The sequence below is a fragment of the Zootoca vivipara genome, chromosome 2 (genome assembly GCF_963506605.1).
Source record: "Zootoca vivipara chromosome 2, rZooViv1.1, whole genome shotgun sequence".
Lineage (NCBI taxonomy): Eukaryota > Metazoa > Chordata > Lepidosauria > Squamata > Lacertidae > Zootoca > Zootoca vivipara.
The window spans coordinates 75603452-75628223 of record NC_083277.1 but is presented as its reverse complement, the minus strand read 5'-3'; the positions used below and the strand labels follow the sequence as shown (position 1 = coordinate 75628223).

Below are 24772 nucleotides of genomic sequence, written 5' to 3'. Positions count from 1 at the left end.
CTGTTCCACCAACCAGAATCAAAATCAAAAGCTTCTCTTATAAGTGCAGAAATAGGGGTGCCACCTGTTTTGCATCTCTGTGATGTACTTTGGGCAACACCCTGAGACCTGCATGGAGGGTAATTTAAAAATAAATAATAAATGGTGGTGATTTAAACACAAAACAATATAAGACCCAAAGTAGACAATATGTGCTAGCTCTGGATTAGAAACTTTGCTATTTTGTTTTTTTTTTCTCCAGAAGAACCTGCAAACAAGTGGGGAATGATTTGGATTAGGGCACTGCAGGGAAGAGGGGATCTAACCCTTTGCCCTCCATGTCATAGCCCCAGTCCAAATCACTACACAAACATACAGTGCTACTGGTCCTAGAGAGGGAAATGTACATGCTTAAGAGAAAGGGAAAATGGTGTCAGTCCAATAGTGAACTTCCAGCATCATGTCTAGTTTGAGTGTTATGAGGGATGACTTTTGTATTTGTGATCATTTGAGTTAACATATTTTCTGCAAATGTATATAACTGAAAAATGTGAAGATTTATTATTATTATTATTATTATTATTATTATTATTATTATTATTGCTGGAAGTGTTCCCCGCACTCCTAAATTAGTATTCATCCTTATTTGTTTTCAGAGAGATTAGACCATTTTGGCTCTAATACCCGGCCAGATGGGCGGGGTATAAATAATAAATTATTATTATTATTATTATTATTATTATTATTATTATTATTATTATAAGCAGTCACTCCAATTTGTTTGTAGGGAGGCTAGATGACTTTACATCAAAGCAGGGGTTGTTGACCCACAGTCTCCAGGGTATTTCCCTGTCACTTTCCACATCACGAAACATCCAATTCTTCCAGGAGCTGGGTTTGTTATAGAAGCCTCCCAATCAACTGTGATTGAGCTGCTTGAATCATCTGGCAATCCCTGCTGAAAATAATAGCAATCTGGAGAACCTAAAAACTCTCCCACCATGGCAAGACATATCGTACCTCTATTTGAATGACAGTAACTATTTCTACAAATAAACCAAAATAAGCATAGGCAAATATTATGCAAATCATGTTCATTTGGGGTGATGCGCTAATAGTTCCCCTCATAGCTGCCAAGTTATCCCTTTTTTAAGGGATTTTCCATTATGCTGAATAGGCTTCCTCGTGAGAAAAGGGAAAACTTGGCAGCTATGGTTCCCCTACATCAAGATGTCCATTCCCTTCAAAAATCAATGCTGAACTAGGATCTGAGGTTATTCAAGACCTGTGTCCATTTTACATGTCCCTTCACTGGAAGAGCAGAGCTGTATCGGAGGCCAGCAATGAAGTAGTTAAGAAATGTCCCCTAGTAAGTTAACTCTCTCTGGCTTCTCCAGTTTCGCTCTCCTGCTCTTATATAACAGTTTGCTCAACAGCATCAAAGCACAACTGCTTTTGTCACACCTTGATATGTTTTGTTCTTGTTTCCCAGGGTTTAATTAGTATAATTTCCACTTTTTCTAGACCTTTTCTCCCTCCTCTTCCCTGCCACTGTCAGATGGGCAGATGGCACACAGACAACTTAATTCTATTCATTTCTCCAGTAGGAAAATGAGCAAAGTTATTCTGCGGAATAAATTAAAGAGGGGAAATGGCTCTTAACAATGCTTCCTCTGGCACGATGCTACCATTTTAAAGAGATAATGCTTTTTTTCAGTCAGTTTCCACAGATAACCAAATAATGTGTCTGCTGCATAATCGGCATTAGCATACTTAAAAATAATAATTTTAAGTATGTGCAGCTGCTGAGTCTCTCACCTGTTTTAGAGTTATAAAAATAAAAAACAAAACCCAAACAGTAGTTTAAAGCAAAAAAAATATTTACTTCCCATGTTTAAAGGGAAGAGAAAGAGTTGGCATTAAAAGAGGTGGAACCTGCCAGGAGTAGAGCTATGGAGCTGAACTACTTTTAGCAGAAATGACTTTTTGTTCAGACCTGTCATAATTGGTTAGAGCAGGCATCCCCAAACTTCAGCCCTCCAGATGTTTTGGACTACAATTCCCATTATCCCTGACCACTGGTCCTGTTATCTAGAGATCATGGGAGTTGTAGGCCAAAACATCTGGAAGGCCGCAGTTTGGGGATGCCTGGGTTAGAGAATCAGCTTCAGATCCCTTGACGGCTGCAATATATTCTAAAACCTAAGCGTCTCAGAATGGTCTTTCCTTGCTTCAGAAATGCCAAAGAGTCTCCTTCCATCATTTTATGTAGATTGATGACATCATGGTGCCAGCTTGCATGGCACCATCGTTAACCCATGCAGAACACCTCTGCAAAAGGCCATATATCAGGCTTACTAATTACATTGCATAGAACTAAAATGATTCAGAGTTTTTAATAGAAAGCAATTTATAAAATATTGGTAACACTATTAGTTCAATTAGAACCTTTTAATGGGGGGAAAGAGGAGAGCGCAAAATATGGTCTGAAGCTCAACATCAAAAAAACCAAGATCATGGCCACTGGTCCCATCACCTCCTGGCAAATGGAAGGGGAAGAAATGGAGGCAGTGGGAGATTTTACTTTCTTGGACTCCTTGATCACTGCAGATGGTGACAGCAGTCACAAAATTAAAAGACGCCTACTTCTTAGGAGAAAAGCAATGACAAACCTAGACAGCATCTTAAAAAGCAGAGACATCACCTTGCCGACAAAGGTCTGTATAGTTAAAGCTATGGTTTTCCCAGTAGTGATGTATGGAAGTGAGAGCTGGACCATAAAGAAGGCTGATCGCCGAAGAATTGATGCTTTTGAATTATGGTGCTGGAGGAGATTCTTGAGAGTCCCATGGATTGCAAGAAGATCAAACCTATCTATTCTTAAGGAAATCAGCCCTGAGTGCTCACTGGAAGGACAGATCGTGAAGCTGAGGCTCCAATACTTTGGCCACCTCATGAGAAGAGAAGACTCCCTGGAAAAGACCCTGATGCTGGGAAAGATTGAGGGCACTAGGAGAAGAGGACGACAGAGGACGAGATGGTTGGACAGTGTTCTCGAAGCTACGAACATGAGTTTGACCAAACTGCAGGAGGCAGCGGAAGTCAGGAGTGCCTGGCGTGCTATGGTCCATGGTGTCAAGAAGAGTCGGACACGACTAAATGACTAAACAACAACAGTTCAATATGACCTAGCCATACTTCTGTGAACATGGTGGTTCACATGATCATGGCTATTGAGAAGTGCAGACACTTGTTGCAGTTATGGAGTGCTCCTGTTCACAGTTCCAGCCTGGTGTGCTCTCCTCCAAGACACCCCCATTCCATTCCAGCCCTCCTGCTCCTATCATTCTGTTTTCCTCCTCCAGCAGCCAGTGATCATTATGTGGTCTTGACTGAGCTGCTTTGGGGTCCCACCAGGTTCCTTCACTCGTACACCCCAGGTAGTGTGGTTGCTGACTTTGAGCCAGACATCTTGGAGAGTGAAGTCAAATGGGCCTTAGAAAGCACTGCTAATAACAAGGCCAGTGGAAGTGATGATATTCCAGTTGAACTATTTAAAATTTTAAAAGATGATTCTGTTAAGGTGCTACACCCAATATGCCAGCAAGTTTGGAAAACTCAGCAATGGCCAGAGGATTGGAGAAGATCAGTCTACATCCCAATTCCAAAGAAGGGCAGTGCCAAAGAGTGCTCCAACTACCGCACAATTGCGCTCATTTCACACGCTAGCAAGGTTATGCTTAAAATTCTACAAGGCAGGCTTAGGCAGTATGTGGACCGAGAACTCCCAGAAGTGCAAGCTGGATTTCGAAGGGGCAGAGGAACCAGAGACCAAATAGCAAACATGCGCTGGATTATGGAGAAAGCTAGAGAGTTCCAGAAAAACGTCTACTTCTGCTTCATTGACTACACAAAAGCCTTTGACTGTGTCGACCACAGCAAACTATGGCAAGTTCTTAAAGAAATGGGAGTGCCTGATCACCTCATCTGTCTCCTGAGAAATCTCTATGTGGGACAAGAAGCTACAGTTAGAACTGGATATGGAACAACTGATTGGTTCAAAATTGGGAAAGGAGTACGACAAGGTTGTATATTGTCTCCCTGCTTATTTAACCTATATGCAGAATTCATCATGCGAAAGGCTGGACTAGATGAATCCCAAGCAGGAATTAAGATTGCCGGAAGAAATATCAACAACCTCAGATATGCAGATGACACAACCTTGATGGCAGAAAGCGAGGAGGAATTAAAGAACCTTTTAATGAGGGTGAAAGAGGAGAGTGCAAAATATGGTCTGAAGCTCAACATCAAAAAAACCAAGATCATGGCCACTGGTCCCATCACCTCCTGGCAAATAGAAGAGGAAGAAATGGAGGCAGTGAGAGATTTTACTTTCTTGGGCTCCTTGATCACTGCAGATGGTGACAGCAGTCACGAAATTAAAAGATGCCTGCTACTTGGGAGAAAAGCAATGACAAACCTAGACAGCATCTTAAAAAGCAGAGACATCACCTTGCCGACAAAGGTCCGTATAGTTAAAGCTATGGTTTTCCCAGTAGTGATGTATGGAAGTGAGAGCTGGACCATAAAGAAGGCTGATCGCCGAAGAATTGATGCTTTTGAATTATGGTGCTGGAGGAGACTCTTGAGAGTCCCATGGACTGCAAGAAGATCAAACCTATCCATTCTGAAGGAAATCAGCCCTGAGTGCTCCCTGGAAGGACAGATCGTGAAGCTGAGGCTCCAATACTTTGGCCACCTCATGAGAAGAGAAGAATCCTTGGAAAAGACCCTGATGTTGGGAAAGATTGAGGGCACTAGGAGAAGGGGACGACAGAGGACGAGATGGTTGGACAGTGTTCTCGAAGCTACGAACATGAGTTTGACCAAACTGCGGGAGGCAGTGCAAGACAGGAGTGCCTGGCGTGCTATGGTCCATGGGGTCACGAAGAGTCGGACACGACTAAACGACTAAACAACAACAAGATTCCTTCAAGCTGGGTGATACTTCCCTGTGGCATGTGGATGGTGCTGTTTTGGCTACGTAAGAACTGGCACTTGGCCAGTTGAGTTGACCATTAGTATATACAAGTTGGGGATCACAATAAAACAGCACAGTGTATCCCTGGTGTCGGTGGGTGGGTGGGTGCAGGTCATTCTTGTTGCCCTTTTCTGTACCTTCTCCCATTTCACAATGCCTTCCAAAAACTCAGGTAACAGGAACCACATACAATAATTCTAAGTGTTGGAAATGGAACACCACAGATATGTACAATGGCATTATTGTGTTTTCTGTTTTATTTTCATTCCTCTCATAAGCGTTGACAGTGAATTTGCCTTTTTCACTGTTATGGCAAGCTGAGCTCACATTTTCCATAAGCTTCCTACTGTGTTATAAAAGATTTCTTTCTTGGGAGCTTGCAGCCGGTTTAGACTTCATTAGCATATATGTAAAGCTGCTAGGTTTTAAAAAAAAACTTAATCCCAGTGCACAACATATTGCTATTATGCAGCCCAATCATCCTGCTTGGAAAATCCTTTTACCAATGTATGTTTACTTAGAAGTAAACCCCTTTTAGTTTAGTTGGATTTACGCCCACGTAAGTGTGCATAGGATTGCAGCCTTAGAGGTTTGTTTGTTTTTTACAGCCTGTTTAGGATTTTATAATCTGATCTGCACACATTTGGCTTCCTCACCTGAACATCCCCATGCAAATAGCCCTGCCTACTCAGTCCTCAGACTTACCCTATTGAGCAGGGAAATTCTGCAGAGACCTTGCATGATCAGGGAATCAGCTTCATCAGGGTTCCCAGTTTTGCAGAGGATTCTACTCATGTCGCCTTGATTCCAGATTATTTATGAATCATCTATCTCAGGCATCCCCAAACTGCGGCCCTCCAGATGTTTTGGCCTACAACTCCCATGATCCCTAGCTAACAGGACCAGTGGTCAGGGGTGATGGGAATTGTACTCCAAAACATCTGGAAGGCCGAAGTTTGGGGATGTCTGATCTATCTTTCCCAGGACAAATTATTGGACAAACCCACTAGACGATAAACATGATAAAAGATAAAAGGGCTTGTTAGTCTGCCTTAGTGGTGAAATATTCCTTAGAACAACAAAGCATGTAATCTGAGATATAGTAAGTGGCCCAAGTCACCCAGTGAGTTTCAGGGTCGAACAATAATTAATTTATTTTACTTATTCACTGCATTTATATCGTCTTTTCTTGCATACATTGTTCTTTCCCACTCCATTTTATCATCACATCAAGTCTGTGGAGCAGGTATGGATGGGTGGATATGTCAGTTTTGGATAGTTCCTCGTTTTTCCAATCTTAAGTTTGGTTCTCCACATTTCCACATCAGCTTGCTTAAAAAAAAAAAGTCTTTGTGAAAATCCATCAGTGTTTTCCCTACTATACACATGTTCAAATGCAACTTTTGCCTAATAGACACATTTTCCCAAAACATTTTCCCTTTATGTATTGCCTTTTTTGTATTCTTTGTTTACTAATGTATGCATTTTTATGCACACTGTAGCCTACAATCTACAATTTTGTACACATTCCTTGACTGGAGAATTGCGCTGCAAAATTCAAAGAAGTGGAAATCTCAAAGCACGGCTGCGTTTTGGGTTTGCATATTGTTTCAGAAAATTGCAAATTTGCTTAAGTTTGCCTTTAAATAAGAATTGAGTGAAGTTTCTTTCCCATCCCTAGAAGTAAGTTAGGCTAAGAGGTGGTGACTAGCCCAAGATCCTCCAGTGAGCTTCATGTCCAAGTGTGGATTTGAACACAGATCCCCCCAGACTTAGTCCAATACTCTAATCCCTACCCCACACTGGCTCTCTGAAGACGGATCTCCCAGATAAAAGCACAACATCCACTACACCATTAACTCTCCCAGCTTTTCTCTTTTATCCTTCCATTTCCCACTTTTCCTTTTTAGATGACCCCATTAGCTGCAAATAGGAAGATTAATTGGAGTAACTAGCCAAGGATGGAGCTCAGCAAGACAAGCTCCGCAGCTGGGTATTGCTACTGCCCCATCTATGCTTGTCACTCACTATATCTCTCCAGCTGCTGATTGCTGTAGAGATTAAAGCTTTATTGCCTTTTTCCCAGTCATAACAAAAGCATAAAAGAACCCACAAATAGGGTTCATAGCTGCCAAGTTATCCCTTTTTTACAGGGATTTTCCCTTATGCTGAATAGGCTTCCTCGCAAGAAAAGGGAAAACCTGGCAGCTATGATAGGGTTGCCAGACTCAATAGTGGACAGGACTTCTGTGCCTTTAATTGCCCTGCTCTCTTTTGAGTCTGGAAACCTTAAAGAGAAACCTTTGCTTGGAAATTAAACATTTTGTTTTATTTTGTTTCAGTTAGTGAAAGTTATGTTTTTGCTGTTTTCATAACACAGGGGTGGTGAAATTGTGGTCCTCCAGATGTTGCTGAACTACAACTTCCATCATGCCTGACCTTTGGCCCTCCAGGCTGGGCTAATGGAAGCTGAAATCTGCCAACAATGGGAGGGCCACAGGTTCCCCCACTCTGCCATAATGCTTATAGAACTGGAACAAGAGTTGAAGGAGGGAATGGGAGGAGCTGGTTTGTTTTTTATCTCTCATTTTCCCAGTCTTAAATTCAGTTCTCACATCTCTAAATCAATTTGTGATTAAAGAAAAAAATCCTCATGAAAATTCATTAGCACTTTACTATGAATTTCTCCTGATATAATGCATTTTTTACATTATGTTTACTACTACTCTATGTGCATTTTTATGCACACTTTATCGTAGTTGGTGCATTTTTGCATGCACCACTTGGCTGGAGAACTGCATTTGCAATGGTCAGAGAGGCATGGAATTTGATTGACGGCTGTGTTTCGGTTTGTGTATTGTTTCAGAAAATGAGGATCAGGTAGGTTTGCCTTTAAGTGCAAACAGAATCAAATTTCTCCTTCATCCCTAGTTGGTGTGTGTGTGTGTGTGTGTGTGTGTGTGCGTGTGTGCGCGCGTGCAGCAAATGGACATCTGGGGGACAACGACGACAATTTCCTATGCAAGCAGGGAAACCGGCAAAAAGAATGAAAAAGCTAGAAGCTAGTGTGGTGGCTGATAGCAAACACATTTCTTTGTGCAGTTCATGCATGAATAGCAGCATTTTTCTTTCCTTTTGAGAAGATTAAATATATTAATAAAAGAGCCCCACTTGGGCAGCCTTGTTTCCAAGTGCTGTCAGCTTAACAAGGCTGTTTAACCAAAGCCACATAAAGTAATTTTACATGTTCCCATCAAGACTGTTTAAACTCCAATCATTCATGTTTGCACATCTAGCCATGAAAGGATGAAGCTAGGGTGCTTTATGGCAGACCTATGCTTCAGTAAGATCAAGGGCTACGTCAATTTCCAGGGCGAGTGGAGAAAGGAGAGACTTGGGACTTCAGAGGTTTGGGAACTGGAGGAAAATATTGAGAGAGAGAGAGAGAGAGCAAAGTGTCAGGGGAAATTAGATACTTTTTGTTTTGGAAAACGAAGCTTAAGCATTTGCTCCTTTGTCGAGTTTTTCCAAAACCTAGAAGCATCTTCAAAACCTTTCAAACTCAAAAACCAAAGTCGTCTGCAGGAGTCCGCATGATGGTAAACAAATGCTGCATTAATCTATGTCCACACACATGCAACCACCAAGAATGTTGGGGCGCTTTTATCCTGTCTGAAAACCTGGAGAACCACTCCCAGCCAGTGTTTGCAGTGCTGAGCCAAATAGACAGATGGGTTAACTTGGTATAAGGGAACCTCCTATGTCATATGTTTAGGGAAGTTTTTAATGTTTGATGTTTTATCGTGTTTTTAATATTCTGTTGGGAGCCGCCCTGAGTGGCTGGGGAAACCCAGCCAGATGGGCAGGGTATCAACAAGTTGTTGTTGTTGTTGTTGTTGTTGTTGTTGTTGTTGTTGTTGTTGTTGCTAGTAGATAATGATTAAATGCCAGTGTGGTCAATGAAAATCTTTGCGTAAGCAGCGAATGTACAACTAGCTTGCAATGCATGAGAGGAAGCTACAGTGGAGAGGCTCCACGAGAAATATGCATAGATAAACAGAGAGACTGTAGTGAAGCTAGCCTGGTTTATATCCAGTGAGGCTCTAGGCCAGCTGATTGTACACAAAGAGGACATGTAAAGAACCTCTAAGCATTAAATCAAATTTGTTTTTTTAATACTACACATGGTGTAGCTAAGAAAGCAGAAATGGAGACAGAAGGCACTGCGGGGGAACTAGCATACTGACATGGTCTCTTCTGGACCAGCAAAGTAAGAATAAAATGACAGAATTTATCCCCTAACGTTCCTCTAGCAGATATTGGACACCATCACACAATGGATTCAGTTTTTATTTTTTATTTTGGAGCCGCCAGTGACCCATTGCTCTGTGAGATTTGCCACCATCTTCCCCCATAATAAGGAAGGTGAGGAAACAAGTGCACCCAATAAATAAATAAATAGACACCACAACTTTAGAGCAGCATACATGGAAGCCCGGTGTGTCTTAATTTCACAGGCAACATGCCCTGCAGAGCCCCAAATCCCTTCTCCCCACCCCACCACATGATATTTAGGAATCCAATGGGTTCAAAGCAGTCCAATGAGTAAGAGGCTCATGCTTGCACACAGTCCATGAGAGCAAACGGCAGTACAATCATTTGTCACACACAATGGCAAGAACACCTGCTTCTCTGCTGATGGATAGCTTCGTTCCCCCTTGTGATAGCATGGGTTTCTCCTTCTCTTTTGCTGCAGACAGTGGAAGGTCTTTTGATCCTTAGCAATATTGCACACTGCGTCAAAGGGACAGGACACTACACACACAGAAGCCTCAATAATTCATGGTTTGGATCCAGGCATCTTTTAAATCTTACGGGACAAAGCCCTTAACATAATCATCAAAATGAAGAACCTTTCCTTCTGCATTTTTAAGCTGACTGTTGCCTTCCAGGCTGAAACAGATTACATTTGAAAGCATTTTTTTTTTACACCTCAAAGTTGTTAATGTAAAATACAGGGAATTGAGTTTTGTTATAAAACCACAACTTGAAAGATTCTCCCCTGTTAACTGAAACCACCCTTGGCCATCCAACTTCGACTCCAGACTCCTCACACAAGCTTCTCTGGCACTGGTCTGTCTCTCCCAAGTATTCAACAAGGCTTCTTTCCCCCAGTGTCTCCTGGCAAAGGGGGCTGAACATCATCAGCACTTGGAGCGAGCTGAATAGTCAAGGCCAGACATCTCAATATTCCAAAAGAAGAATGCAGGCGTCCTATGATACTTTGAGGTTGATGCAGAAAGCTTGGCTTCAAGAACTGTATATGAGGGGTGTTTGGTTGCTTACAAGTCGAGAGAGAGAGAGAGAGAGAGAGAGAGAGAGAGAGAGAGAGAGAGAGAGAGAGAGAGAGAGAGAGAGAGAGAGAAGCTGCCTTTCAATCTTGGTCTCTTGGGGTCTCTTGATATTGCACAGAAGTCAAGATTACTGAGAACTGCCTCTGAATAAGGGCCTTGGTAAACACTGAGTCAATTTTTTTGAAATCCTACCACAATGCGGTTATTCACTTCTGTCCTTGTGGAACCACTTGGCTATGGGGACATGTGCTGGCTTGGGAAAAGCTAGCCAAATACTTCCAGGAGCAGAAACCAGCTTTGAATGTGCACTGCAAACCAATTTGGTTTTACAGGAGTGCTCCTCAGTGTATTACTTTCCAAATTCTTTTCACGTTTTGGCTGCATAGTGATCCCGTCCCAATCCTAGCAATCTGCTGCCTTCACCAGGAAGCCAGATACTTGATGTCCCTTCCTCAAGTAGACTAACAAGATGCGAAAATGTCTTCCCAAAGCTTTTCAGCTCCTTGAGGATATTTCCAGTGGAGACAGTGTGGGTGAGTTAATAAAATCATTAATTCTTCCCCTACTTCTGGAAACTCACGTTCCTCAGCTCCAGGAAAGCCTTTCATTATTGCACTGCGAAGGCTCCACCAATCCTATCTCAAGCAGTAGTTACACAGAACTGATTTGGCTTCTCACAGCTGAATCCCCGAAATGGTTCATTCACTGCAGTTTTCTTACGCTGCAGCCTGGAAACTTGGTTTGCTAGCTGTCCTTCCCTTCATCCCTGTACAAAGGAATGTGAAGTAAAGCAGAGCTTCGACTTGTCTCTTCATGAGCTTCTGAATGGTTTGGAGGGCAAGAGCTTAACCCGCTCAACTTTCAACCATTCCAGGGCACCCAGGGATCTCTGCAGAGGAAAAAGAAACACAATTTGGTCAGCTTGGAGTATGGAAGCACCCAAAGGGTGATGTGTGGCAGTTAACATTTGTGCTTCTGCCCACATTCACGACACTGATTTTGGTGGCATCACATAACAACTTCTCATCTTTCAAGCCCCAAAGTGGGTCTGTAATGAGAAACCAACATTCAACGAAATGAGAATCCAAATTCAACAAAAGCAAGACCTCACATACAGGGATTGTTTGGTCTGCCATATCTAATGCATTGCCTCAACGCAGCCTTTCCCAGCTTGGTCCTCACCGGATGCTTTGAACTGCAATTCTCATCAGCCCTAGCTGCACTATGGGGCTGCTCCTGCACAAAAAGACATTGACTAAGATTATGAAGGAACTTTCTATGAGAGGAAAAACAACTGGGTTGAATCGGGTGGGATAATCAATGGTAGGAGAATGATATAGCACAGGAGTATCGATAGCAGGTTAAATTTAAAAATTATGAACAGACCTAAAGGCTTACCTAATGACAATCAATGTCTTGGGATTCAAAGCAGTTCTATATCACCAATGAATGCTCTGTGCAAGAAGGAATGGGATATTTTGCACCATATAGGTTGCTGTTCCTGCTTTAGGTATGATGTTTGGTAAAATTGTATTGAATAGCAGGACAACAAAACTTCCAAGTGTCCCTATTTTCCAGGGACAGTCTCAGATTTACAGAAGCCACCCCATTTTTTGATTGATTTGATCCCGGAATGTCTTGCTTTTCCTTAGGGTGTCCCTATTTTCATTGGAGAAATGTTTGACTATTGTGTTTTTAAAATGCCTACCCTGCCCCCCCCAAACTGGCTGATATTATGCAGGCATGCGCTCAAAAGCATAGGAATTCCAAGGCCACAACCTCTCTGCTGCAGCTGGGTTCAATAGGTCATCCAGAAGAGAAGCACCCCTAGGATGTTAAGGTTGCTATAATATCAATGGAAATTAGGACATACACTTGTCAAGTTTACAGAGATAATTAAGACAACCTTTTTGTATTCCCCTGCAGCACTACATTGACATCCTGCTTGTATCTTTTTGTGCATTTTAATTAAACACGGTTCTGCTTTAATACGTTCAAGCATTAGCATGCCGGAGTCTTGAGCCACGTAATGCAACTGCTATCTGTAATTTCTCAGTATATTACTTTGTCTTTTTATCTCTTTCTCTCTCTTTTTTGCTTCTTAGTAAGTGGACCCAGTCTCATATTCAGTTCTAATAAATTCTTGTCTCAATACTCCGCCTTCCTTTATCAATCTTTCTAAGGATTTATTTTCAGATATTACAATTGTAACAGTGGTCCACATCTATGAAAGCATTTCATACTTGTTGAAGAGAGGGGTGGAAATGAGTTGATCATTGTTCTCTTCTAATTTCCATATATGTTAAACCAGAGCTGGGGAATCTATGGCCCTCTAGATGTTGCCGGACTACAGCTTCCATCTTCCCTGAAAATTGATCATGCTGGCTGGGGCTGATGGGAGTTGGAGTCCAACAATTTCTGGAGGGCTGCAAGTTTCCCAGCATTGTCTGCCTTAGACCAATGCAACCTTTCTTCCGAAGGTCTCACAGACAGCCTCTCAGTGAGGTTTTCTTCTCTCAGTGTAGGAATATCCCATGTACACTCACACCCTGCAAAGCATCTTGAGCATGTGATTTGCTTACTTATTTTCTAGCTGGTGTGTCCATGGCAAAGAATGCCTCACCGTGGGCTGATGACACCAAATTATTTAGGTTGGTAATAAGCATAAAGAAGCTCTCCAAACTGGGTGATAATTGGAACAATTAAATGGCAAAAGTAGGTAAGCTGAAAGCAATGTGCCTTGGGCCGAAAGATACTAACTGGACATGTACACTGATGGGGGTGCGGGTGAGAGTGGAGGCAGTTTGCAGCATGTAAACATATGGATAGGAATGGTGGCGGTTTTGTTTAGCAAATCACCCTACAGGCTGCCACTGAAAGTAAGTCAGTGAGACCTACTCCCAGCTAAGCATGCCTAGAATGGCAGCCTTTGATTCATAAAAATATATATAGTACTGAGGAACGCAATAACAAACAACATACAGGTGAAACTCGGAAAATTGGAATATCGTTGAAAAGTGCATTTATTTCAGTAACGCAACTTAAAAGGTGAAACCAATATATGAGATAGATGCATGACATGCAAAGCAAGATATGTCAAGCCTTTATTTGTTATAATTATTTGTCATTAGGCGGGTCAATTATAAATGGAATGTAATTAATGAAATGTAATAGTGATGTTTATTTTTGTATTATTGTAACTATTTGTTTTATTACTGTGGAATTTCCAAAAGAAAGCATTTGTTAAAATTAAAAGAAAAATAAAAAATAATAAGTTGCATTACTGAAATAAATGCACTTTTCAACAATATTCTAATTTTCTGAGTTTCACCTGTTGCATTACTGAAATAAATGCACTTTTCAACAATATTCTAATTTTCCGAGTTTCACCTGTACATTGTGGTGCTCCTGCTTGTGGTACCCAACTTGTGGAATTCTCACCTCAGAGGAGCTCACCTGACGGATACCGTAATCTTTTTAAAGTACTATGTTTTTCCCTTTTCTCATACTTTAAACCTCTGGTGTTTCACTTCTGCTGCGACTCTTTTTAGCGCTTTTACTCCCCCTAACCACGTTATTGATTATTGCTCTTTTATTGTGTTGTATGAACTATTGTAAACCACCCTGGATTTATTTATTTTTAAATGAAAGGGCAATTCAGAAATGTTTTAAAACAAATACACATTCGGTTATTTTAATCTACTTAATTGTAGCAATTGCAACCTCCACTACAGACTAATTGACTATGAACTAGTGTTCAGATGTTATTTTGGAGCAGCAACACTGATCTTACAACCATGCTGGGGCATCATCCCAATGATAGGTAATAGATTACCATTTTTTGACTCTGGAATGATGCTGTTGAGATATCCAAATATTGTTAGAATAGGATTCCTGGGGCGGACTTAGCCAAGGACATTATCTCTTTCTGTTAATACTGACTCCAAAAATAATTTAATAATTGGACATACCTCCAAGTACAAATAGTCACATATGGAGCATCTGCAACACTGATTATTTTATGCAGTCTATCTGGAGACAGATACCAATGAGTCATGATTTTATAGATTTTAAACTCATACAAAGTGTAAATTTGGAAATGTTTCTCCCAGAACCACGCCCATTTTTCTTGAGATATACTGTATATCTGCATCCCATTTTGATTGACATCTAGGCTGGGATGATTACAGTTCTGCAGTTATTTTATATATCTCCTATGATTCCTTTTGAGTGGTTGCTTTTTGAAATTAATATTTCAAATCTTGTGTTTTCTCTCAGTGTACCAAATCTTTTTAATAAACTGGTTATGATGTGCCTTATTTTCAAATACTGGATGAACAGGTGTCTGCTCCTGCTCCTTGACAGCATGATTTCAGTAAACTTTCTTTCATAGTTGATCTTAATTCACGTAATCCACTTGCCTCCCATAGTGCCATGTTTCCTAACAGTTCTTTCCTTTCTCATTTCTTGTAGGAAATCACAGACCTGGTGAGGTGAGGTGACACACCTGGGGTAATTTTACTTTTTACATTTTCAACTATCTTGTGTGAAAGGATTTACTTAATACTGTATATGAAAGCATTTTTATATAAAAAAAATTCCATTGTTAACTTGCTTTGTTCTATTTTTGTAGCTATAGAGCTTTCCAATCAGATTTTCAGAAGACCACAATCCCTGTATGACACAGAGAATGATCACTAATATTTTGTGAAGGGCTGTTCTGTTCCCCAAAGCATGAAGACCAGGCTGAAAACTAAATGCTTAATGCCCATCTACATCTAACATACAGTGGTACCTCGGGTTACAGACGCTTCAGGTTACAGACACTTCAAGTTACAGACTTTGCTAACCCGGAAGTAGTACCTCGGGTTAAGAACTTTACCTCAGGATGAGAACAGAAATCGCACGGTGGCGGCAGGAGGCCCCATTAGCTAAAGCGGTGCCTCAGGTTAAGAACGGTTTCAGGTTAAGAACGGAACGAATTAAGTTCTTAACCCGAGGTACCACTGCTATTCTCTCCCCTCCAGGGAAATGTAAGGGGCTATAAATTTTCTCTTTATAAATCTCTGAAAGCATCACCAGTTTTCCTTTCCCCCCAGCTGTCACCTGGCAGCAGCCATTCCATCAGACTGCAGTCAAGGGGGCAAAGGGAAGCAGGGCCACTCCATTGGCTCAACTGAGATACCAACCGCATTTGGCTCATGCTTTCTTTCAACTGTTTCCAATCCAGCTTGTCGTTAAAGCTTTATAAATAAGAACTAGTGTTTAGGTTGGCTTTCCCTGCTCCTATCTCCTATTCTCTCTTTCCCCCTTTGTGCCACTTTCAGATTATAAATCCGATGGTAAGATCTCTCCTGCTGTTGATATCTGCAAACCACCCTGGAAGCTTTCTTTGGCAGAAGAGTGGCATTGAAAATACTTTAATAAATAAGACATAATTAGCAGCCTCAGCAAGCTGCAGGTCCTAGGATTATTTATGCAAGTCATGAGTGTTAAACTGGTATAAAAATCAACCTAATTTTGTAGCAGATGTGCCTAGTTCGCAGGTGAACCACTCACAACCATACATTCTTTCTCTGGTTCCGTCTTTTCTTCACTGTATAAAGGGTAAATAAACTACCACCTTCTCCTCCTCAGTGAACACTATTACCTTGTAAAACTACAGCAAATGATGTGAAAATTACATTCATCAAATTGTGATGGAAACAGGGATTATTAAGTGTTTGACAACCTTTTCTTTCTTTTTTTACTGCTGTGCATGAACGAGGAATGAGATGCAGAGGGAGAGAGCGAAAACACAACAGATGCTTTTGCCCTAAACATCTGTCTCATGAAGTAAAAAATCAGATGTTGAGCTGGAATTCTAGCTATCTGCTGCTCTGGGTAACCCAGTGAGAGATTTAGGTTCCATGACCTCTCATGGCCATGCTTCTTGACCCATGAATGACACTTGGCCAAATTCATTCACTGAGTCAGACCCAAAAACAAACACTTGCCTACAGCTGACCACTGATCGGTCCTCATGCAAACCTGCCTTTGCTCTAGGGCCAAATGATCCCTCCCAAGAGCAATGAGCACAATCTAAAGAACTGAGCCATAAAGACTGGCTCATAAGTCCATCTCTCAATACATTTTTGCTCTTCTTGATGCTTGGTCCTGTTCTTTGACTGTATACTTCTGCTGACAGCATGCAATCCATTCTGCCTTTAGGACAAGTGCTTCTTACAGCTTATTTTAAAAACCCACCACCCTCACCACCACTCCCTGCCTTCTTAATCCACCATTCCTTTAGGTTCCTTTTTCAGCCCGCTACTGATTCATCTAGATCAGTATGGTCTACTGGCAGTGGCTCTCCAGGGTTTCAGGTAAATATCTCCTCCAGTCCTACCTAGATCTATCCTAGAGCTCACCTATCCCCTGCCTTGCCTTTTCTGCTCTTTATGGCAACAGTACATAGCTCCCCCATGCCTCTTTTCCTCTATCCATTCCGATGTTCCACTTCCCTCACATAAACTGCACTATTAATGAACATTCTATTGCTCGAATATCACCCTGAGTAGTTAGAGCAGGACCAAAGGAACGTCCAATGGAAACTCTAGCATGAAATTGCTGAATTGTCAAAAAGTTCAATTCTATTCATTTGGGTCTGAATAGTGACAGTGGTATTCTGCTCTGGTGCTGCTGTTAAATGTTCTCAGCAGTGCTAAGATGATGCTGTTATCCCCATCACCACCATTGCTGTTGTGAAGGGTATCTTCACTCACTTTTAATAATTTAAAGTTGTATTGTCTAAGATGAGTGTGCTATTGCCAATTGCTGATGCTGTGAAGGATCAGTTTGCATATATTTAACGGAATGGTCACAAATGGAACTTTTTGAAATCATTGTCATTTAACTCCAGCTTTAACATTTCTCTTTACACCCTTATGTAGATATATAACTGACCACCAAGAATTACACATTGTGCATCTGCTGAAGTGGACTCTAGTTCAAAGAAGCTTATGCCATTAAAAAAGTTTGCCTTTAAGGTGTCAAAAGACTTTTTGTTGCTCTTGCTGCAACAGACTAACGTGGCTACCCCTCTGGAATTTGGACATTTTGTTACTGTGATATATTGTCAAGATATATTTAAGAATGTTACTTCCTGCCCCTCCTGAATATCTCAGGGTATATCTCTCTCTCTCATTATTTGACTCTGTCCATTCAGTTATGTTTCAGGCTGCAGTTGGAATAAACACTGCTATTCAGTCAAGATTTTGGCCATCCACCTGATTACTGACACTTTCTGGGAGCTGAGCTACTGTATGCCCCCTGAATCCAAACATAAGCAAGTATACAATAACACAGTCTTTCTCACGCTTGGGTCCCCAGTTGTTGCTTGACTACAACTTCCATTATCCCTAGCTAGAAGATGATGAGAGTTGTAGTGCAACAATGTCTGGGGACATTGAGAAAGCTTAAGAAAGGCTGCTATAATGGCATACAGTAGTTCAATCTGGCCAATGGTGCAGAGGACAGCAAACTGTTATAATCCTACTGCTGCATATACAAGATGTAAAGAAAAGAAGTTTAATGGGAGAAACTCTTCCGTTCAGTTGTGATTAAGTGAACAGATGATAGGGCAATGAATGAAGAGAACTTAGAATAAAGTATATGCATGCAAAACTGTCCAGGGAACTTAAAGAAAACCATTTCCAAACAAAAAATGGGATCTCATTAATCATACAGCACTGTTCCAAAAATGTAATTAAGCTGAAAATCAAGCTTGTGCCAAATGCTCCCACTGAAGTGAATGAATAGGACTTGAACATGCTCCGTTCCAGCAGGATTGCATCCAAAGTAGTGTGACCACTTCTGCATTCCCAAAGGAGAGGAAATGCCTCACAAAAAAAGATGAAGATTTGCATATGCCAATTTTATATGTGTACAGATGCAAATTTAGAAATAATTACTATAATAGAAATAGAAATTCAAACCATCTCACCATAATGCGGAAGACAATGCCCAGATGGCTTTTGTGCCTGCTGAATTTGCAGGGGCATAGCCACACCATAAATTCAAAGCACATCCAATATACACTTAAAGCACTTGACGTCTCCCAAAGAATCCTGTGAACTGCAGTTTATCCCTCACAGAGCTACAATTCTCAGGTCTAAATTCCTCCTGGATATGGTCAGGGATGGGGACTGCCTAATTTCCTCCGGGCGAGAGGGAGTTTCAAAGACAAGGTGCTACCACAGAGAAATCCCACCCTCCTTGTCATTTGTAGCAGTGGTGCTGTTTGAAGGGCCTCTACCACAGACCACAAGGTATGGGTCGGAGCATATAGAGACTCAACAGCTTGGGTCTCAGGTCATATAGAACTTTACATACAAGCACTTTGCATCGGGTCCAGAAGTGCAATCATTTATTCATTGTTCTGTGATGTTTCCCCAATGTTGTTTTACTATTGTCCTCTGGTGGGGCATTCTTGGTTTAACAAAAGTGGGGCAAAATAAATAAATAAAGCAAAGTAGCTGCAGTAAAAATGAAAAGAAAAGTTAAAGGATTTTAGCAGGATGGTATGGGATATGCACCAATTGGAAATGAAGCCATATGCCTGCCTCAAAATCTTTGGAGGCACAAACAGTACCGAAAGCAGGGTCATGTATAACTGCCCTGATACCACCATAAGCACAAATGGTAATAAAAAAGGAGATCCAGAGAGGCCCAAGACATCCTGAACAATATTGTTTTGGACTCAAGTTTCAGCAATTCTCATGTCAATAATGCTCAACGAGGAAAGGGGGGAAGTTTAAGCCTCCACATTTACAATGAGGCAGAGGGTGAGTTCATGCCATCTTTTTTGCATACAGGGAAATAGTGATCATGGCCAGCCCTCATCCACATGCAGGTGTGAAAATGGCCAGAGCATCATTAGAATAAAGTTGAACCTCACATTACACAGATGACATTTGTCTTCTGCAGAATATCAATGTCTGTTAAAAAAAAAAGGTTTGGGGAAGTCTCCATTTCTCAGATTGAGGCAGGAGACGTTGGCTTCCCATAAAATTCTTATTTACTTACAGTAACTTCCATGGCTCTGCAGCAGAAAACAAGACCAGTTTGTGCGCCATTCAGTTGGCGCTCCTCATATTTTGAGAAGTTGTTTATCATCTTCCAAGCATTTAGCACTAATTCCATGGCAGATTAGAACATCGCCACTTGGTGGTGCCAATATGCCAAGGAAATAGAAAAACCCTGCAGACAAATTGGAGAGGGTGGGGGAGGAATTTTTTTAAAAAAAACACACAATGTGAACCTTAGAATTTAGAGTTAAGGGATGTTCTCTCTCCCCCATCGGCAATAAACAACTCTGCGGTTTATTCAGAATGTGGAACAGATGCAACTCAGCAGGAGCAGGCAAAACAGAGTCCCCATATATCTCCCCACCTTGTTTACTGTTCCTGTAGAAACAAAAAGGAGTCTTACGGCACCTGGAAGGCTAACAGTTTCATTGTGGCATAAGCTGTTGAAGTGGGCTCTGCTCCACACACAAAAATGGTTAGGACTCTATCCAATGGGGTTGCTCAGCTGATGCCTGTAAGATTTCTATCAGTGGAATTAGGATGACAGCAATTTGGGGGGGGCTCTCTTTTCTGCAGCCCCCCCAATCTTCTGTAAATCAGCACCAGATGATTCATAGCCCCTCTAGAATTTGCCGCCTAAAGTGATTGTTTCACATTGATTTGTGACAAGACCAGTCGTGGTATTACTATTTGCATTCTTTTTCTTTAAAATGGAAACAAAATGGGGGGGGGGGTCCTACTTCCTAGATGGAGAGAGGGGGAGTACGTAGAATGACTACATGAAGCCTTTGCCAGTATCAGCTGAGCAACACCATTGAACAGAGCCTAACAGTTTATTGCGAACTAATGCCGACTTCAACAGCTTATGCCACAATAAAGCTGTTAGCCTTTAGGGTGCCGTCAATGCCTACTAGCCACAATGGTTATGCTCTGCCTCCACAGTGGGAGGCAATATGTCTCTGAACATCAGTTGCTGGAAACTGCAGGAAGAGAGAGTGCTGTTGTGCTCAGGTCTTTGGGGGCTTCCTGTAGGCATCTGGCTGGCCACAGTGAGAACAGGATGCAGGACTAGATGGACCACTGGACTCATCCAGCAAGGTTCTTCTTATCTTCTTAAATAAAGCTAATTTATCATAATATGGTAGTGGTGGTGTAGATGGTTTGAAAAGACAGGGTTTAAAAGAAAAACAATCAATTGTTTCCAAGATACAAAAAAAATCATAATATGGGTGAATAGTTGGGAAATGTTACAACTCAACAACACTGTACCTTTGATCATTTGAGAGTTCACACATGCATGTCAATGTCAGTGTATTATTAATCAGCCATTTTCACATATGAAAATCTCTTGTTGTGGTACTACAGGTGGGAAGAAACAACAACAATAATTTTCACCCAAACCGTCTATTAACTTTGCCCAGAAAGGGAAGTAGAGAAATGTTCTTTGTCCATCCAATTTTTTTACCTGCCTGTTTGAAAATACTAGTTCACCCCCATCTTTGTTCTATCCACCATTCAAATGAGATCTGAAAATGAAAGGATGAGGGGGCTGCAAAGCAGTTGATTGAACCAGGAATGTCAGGGGATTAAATACAGTACTTTCAATAGCTGACTATTAGCTCAGAATATTGTTGTGGCTCATACCGTGTTTCTCATATTATAAGACATGTCTTATATTTATTTTTTCCTCAAAAAAACACACTATGGCTTATTTTCAAGGGATGTCTTATTTTTTTCTTCCTTCTCCTGCTGCGGCCGGCATTGCTGCTGCACCTATCACTATGTCTTATTTTCGGGGTATGGCTTATATTCCTTGAATGCTTAAAAATCCTGCTATGGCTTATTTTATGCGTATGTCTTAAAATATGAGAAACAGGGTATATGGAAGGTTAATTGCTTTCATCTCCTCCTGCCATGGTTACGCAGTGAGTCATTAAGTGCCAATTGTCACATTTAATATTCTTGCAAAATGCCTCCTCTTTGATTACTGCTAGCAACCCTTTGCCATCTCACCTCCAGGCAAGCATTCACCTCCACCTCCATACTAATAAAACATCATAATGCTTTTTGAAGCTGGCTGGGAATGATCATTCTGGAGCAGAACCCAGAGAAACACCTGAATTGCAATTTCAGCCACAGGCTCCTGCTGTTTTTTTGCAAACTGTATCAGCACAAACCCTTAGTTGGTGCCACTCAGAATGCAATATTATGCAATATTACATAATTACCATCCTTTGATTAAACACTTGAGCTGTGAGCATGTTACCAGCTTTGTTTGTTGTTTAGTCGTTCACAGCTAAGTCTTCTTCTCAAAGCACAGTATTTCATACATAACAGGATAAATATGGATTTGGCTAAACACCGCTTCCCAAACCAATGATGGGAGAACACTGTACAGTGGTACCTCGGTTTATGAACAGAATTGGTTCCGGAAGTTTGTTCATAAACTGAAGCGTTCATAAACTGAAGCGAACTTTCCCATTGAAAGTAATGGAAAGTGGATTAATCCGTTCCAGACAGGTCCGCGGAGTATTCAACCTGAAGCGTACTTAACCCAAAGCATGGGTGTAATTGGTTCTGGAAGTCTGTTCATAAACTGAAGCGTTCATAAACTGAAGTGAACTTTCCCATTGAAAGTAATGGAAAGTGAATTAATCCGTTCCAGATGGGTCCGCGGTGTTCGTAAACCGAAAATTCATAAACCAAGGTGTTCATAAACCAAGGTTCCACTGTATGCAGAATGAATGGGAGTGTGTACACAGCTTTATTTATTTACTATAGTATCTATTTACTATATTACTGCTGGTTTTTAGATTTATCACTCCCTTGTGAATTTTGTATTTAATTTGCTTCATGGCAACTGCCTGGCATAAGCTGCATAGCTCTGAAAGGCAGTGTATAATAGGTAATATATAAAATAATAAGTACTAGACCTTTAGTGTCTATTTGGTGCATGGCAAATTTGGAAGCACATTGAAGGGAGACATTTTGAATGAATAGCTTTGCACAATTTAAAATAAGAAATTCACACCGCTGAAATCAATACTTCTTTTTTAGTATCTAGAACAGATCATTTTGGACATGATGCAAAGAGTAGTGGTAATGAAGAGGGATGAGACAAGAGATTAAAGGATATGAAACAGGGTATCCTTCCTTGCCTTGCATATGAACATTTAAATGCTTGCAATAAATTGCTTTCAAATCCTTCAGATTAAAATGGATTCAGATTCTTAGTGAGGAAACCTTTGTAGACATTTGGCTCCATGTGATGGAAATGTTTCTCCAGATGTAAGGCAATTGTTTGTGGAATTTGAAAGAGCTGTGATTCCCACCGGCTGACTAATTCCTCTAACCCATTCTGGGAAATGTTACTTCCTCATGATCAAACCCCTGGGTTTCTTTCAGATGACATGTTTATGAAATGCTGGCAATCACCAGGAAATCTATGTGAGGTCTTTACAACACAATACTGTTCTGATAGCACTTGTTCTATGGTATGTATTCCAGGCTCTTGATAACCATTTGTGCATACCTGTTTGCATGGTCTTGTACCAGGATCCCTCCTTTTCCAATCGCCCATGTAGCTCTACTAGAAATATTTCTAGACTTGCCGAGATGCATACCCAATTTCTTAACTTTTCTCCAGAAGAATGGAGAGTGAATTCTAAGGCATCGTCTCTCAGGCATTTGCATGTAGGTATAAGGCACCAAGAGCATAGTAAAAGGGCATTTTGACAACTGCAAATAAGCAGAAAGCATCACGGGAGTATCACAAGACAATTTACCTCTGCATTGCCATAAAGTACTATTTGAATGCAATCTCTACAAAACTTCTTACTGGCTTTCCCCACTATGTTACAATTAGCAAACAACCCCCTCATTAAGTGAGGCTATGGATGAGGCCTTCCAATCCCTTTCTCCCATCTTACTTTACTTTCACCTTCTCTGCCTCTCTAATAGGCTCACATTTTTAATGCTATTGGCTGATTGACTCTGATGTCACAATGAACCATTGTTGACAGGGGAACTATGAGCTGGATCCAAGTAAGTTGTTGCACTAGCAGATTCCAGGGGTCAACAAGGTTTACCTGGCCTGGGCCGGTTCACTCCAGCAGAGATCCCTCCATGGGGTGGATGGGGTGTGTGTGTGTGCATAAGTGCATGCTCCCACGATTTCCAGCGTCTGTGGCTGCGCAGATGCGATTTCCAGCTTCTGCACCTGCGCAGACGCCATTTCCGGAGCCGCAGAAGCAAGTTCCCGCGCCGTGCTGTGCCGGTTTAGCCCAGCACGTGGGGACTCGCCGAGTGGGTGGTTTGGTTCGGGGGCTGGTTAAACGACCCCTGTGTGGCCCATGGACCTTAGGTTGCCTACTCCTGTTCCAGTGCAACAGGTGCCACTATCGTGACATGACTCTCCCCCTTCTTCTCCCTCACTACACAACTCCTGTGCCCTCTCCCAAATCTTATTGGGAGGGTCAGGGGGGGAAAAACCAGAACAAGGCATGGAATGGGGAAATTGTTCTGTCTGGCAAGCAGAAATTATTTTGCAGATATTGCCTTAGTGCAACATTTAATTTTATCCTGTGACCCTTTTGGCGGTCATTTACTTATCTGCTCTGATGTTACAGGTGGTCCACACAGTTGAGTGCTGGGGGGGGTGTGCTTTGGAAATCCACTCCCCTTCTTTGGCAGGGTGCCACAGGCTTTGCAATGACCACTTGAAGGTCTCGCCTGAGAGGTTTCAGAGCCCATTGCTTGGAAATGAGAAGCAATGCTCATTCAGTGCTTATTAGGGTAGGATGGAAACAGCAGGATGGAGCCAGCAGTGAGGCTTCTTTTATGAAATTTCAATATTGATTGACAGATCTGTAGACACACAAGGTCAGTGCACCATCTACTTATAGCCCATTTTGCTAACTCTCTTTCTACCACTTGGGAAATCATGGATCCTCTAAATGGTGACACTAAGGGGAGGAATGAAGTGGTGTGTGTGTGTGTGTGTGTGTGTGTGTGTGTGTGTGTGTGTGTGTGTGTGTGTTTAAAGCTGTGAAAGGGTGACAATCTACTGCCAACAATTTTGGATCTCAAGTCTATTGCTACAGGGATGACATGAGACACAGCACACCCTCCTCTTTATGCGTCAATGTATTTTCAGAAGAGCCTGGGGGCAAATAACGTGCAACAAAATTACACTTTTAAAACTGGTGCTTTTAAAGTAGAACTTCATTTTAAAGCAAATATGTGTCCCAGCGCAACACACATAGGGTGAATCCGATTGGTGTTGCTCTGCTGATGGGAGGCAGATTTTTGGTCCCCCTCCAGAGCAGATT

At 41.5% G+C, this 24772-nt stretch overlaps 1 protein-coding gene across 1 annotated transcript in view; it reads right to left on the bottom strand.

The window, feature by feature from the left end:
• Nucleotides 1-8487: 8487 nt before the first annotated feature.
• The window catches only part of ADRB2 (adrenoceptor beta 2), a 62804-nt gene continuing 46519 nt past the window's right edge, over nt 8488-24772 (bottom strand). The window contains exon 2 of the mRNA XM_035105289.2: nt 8488-11263. Within this exon, the coding sequence (XP_034961180.1) occupies nt 11229-11263 (35 nt within the window). The 3' untranslated portion in view covers nt 8488-11228. The remainder of the gene's footprint in view (nt 11264-24772) is intronic.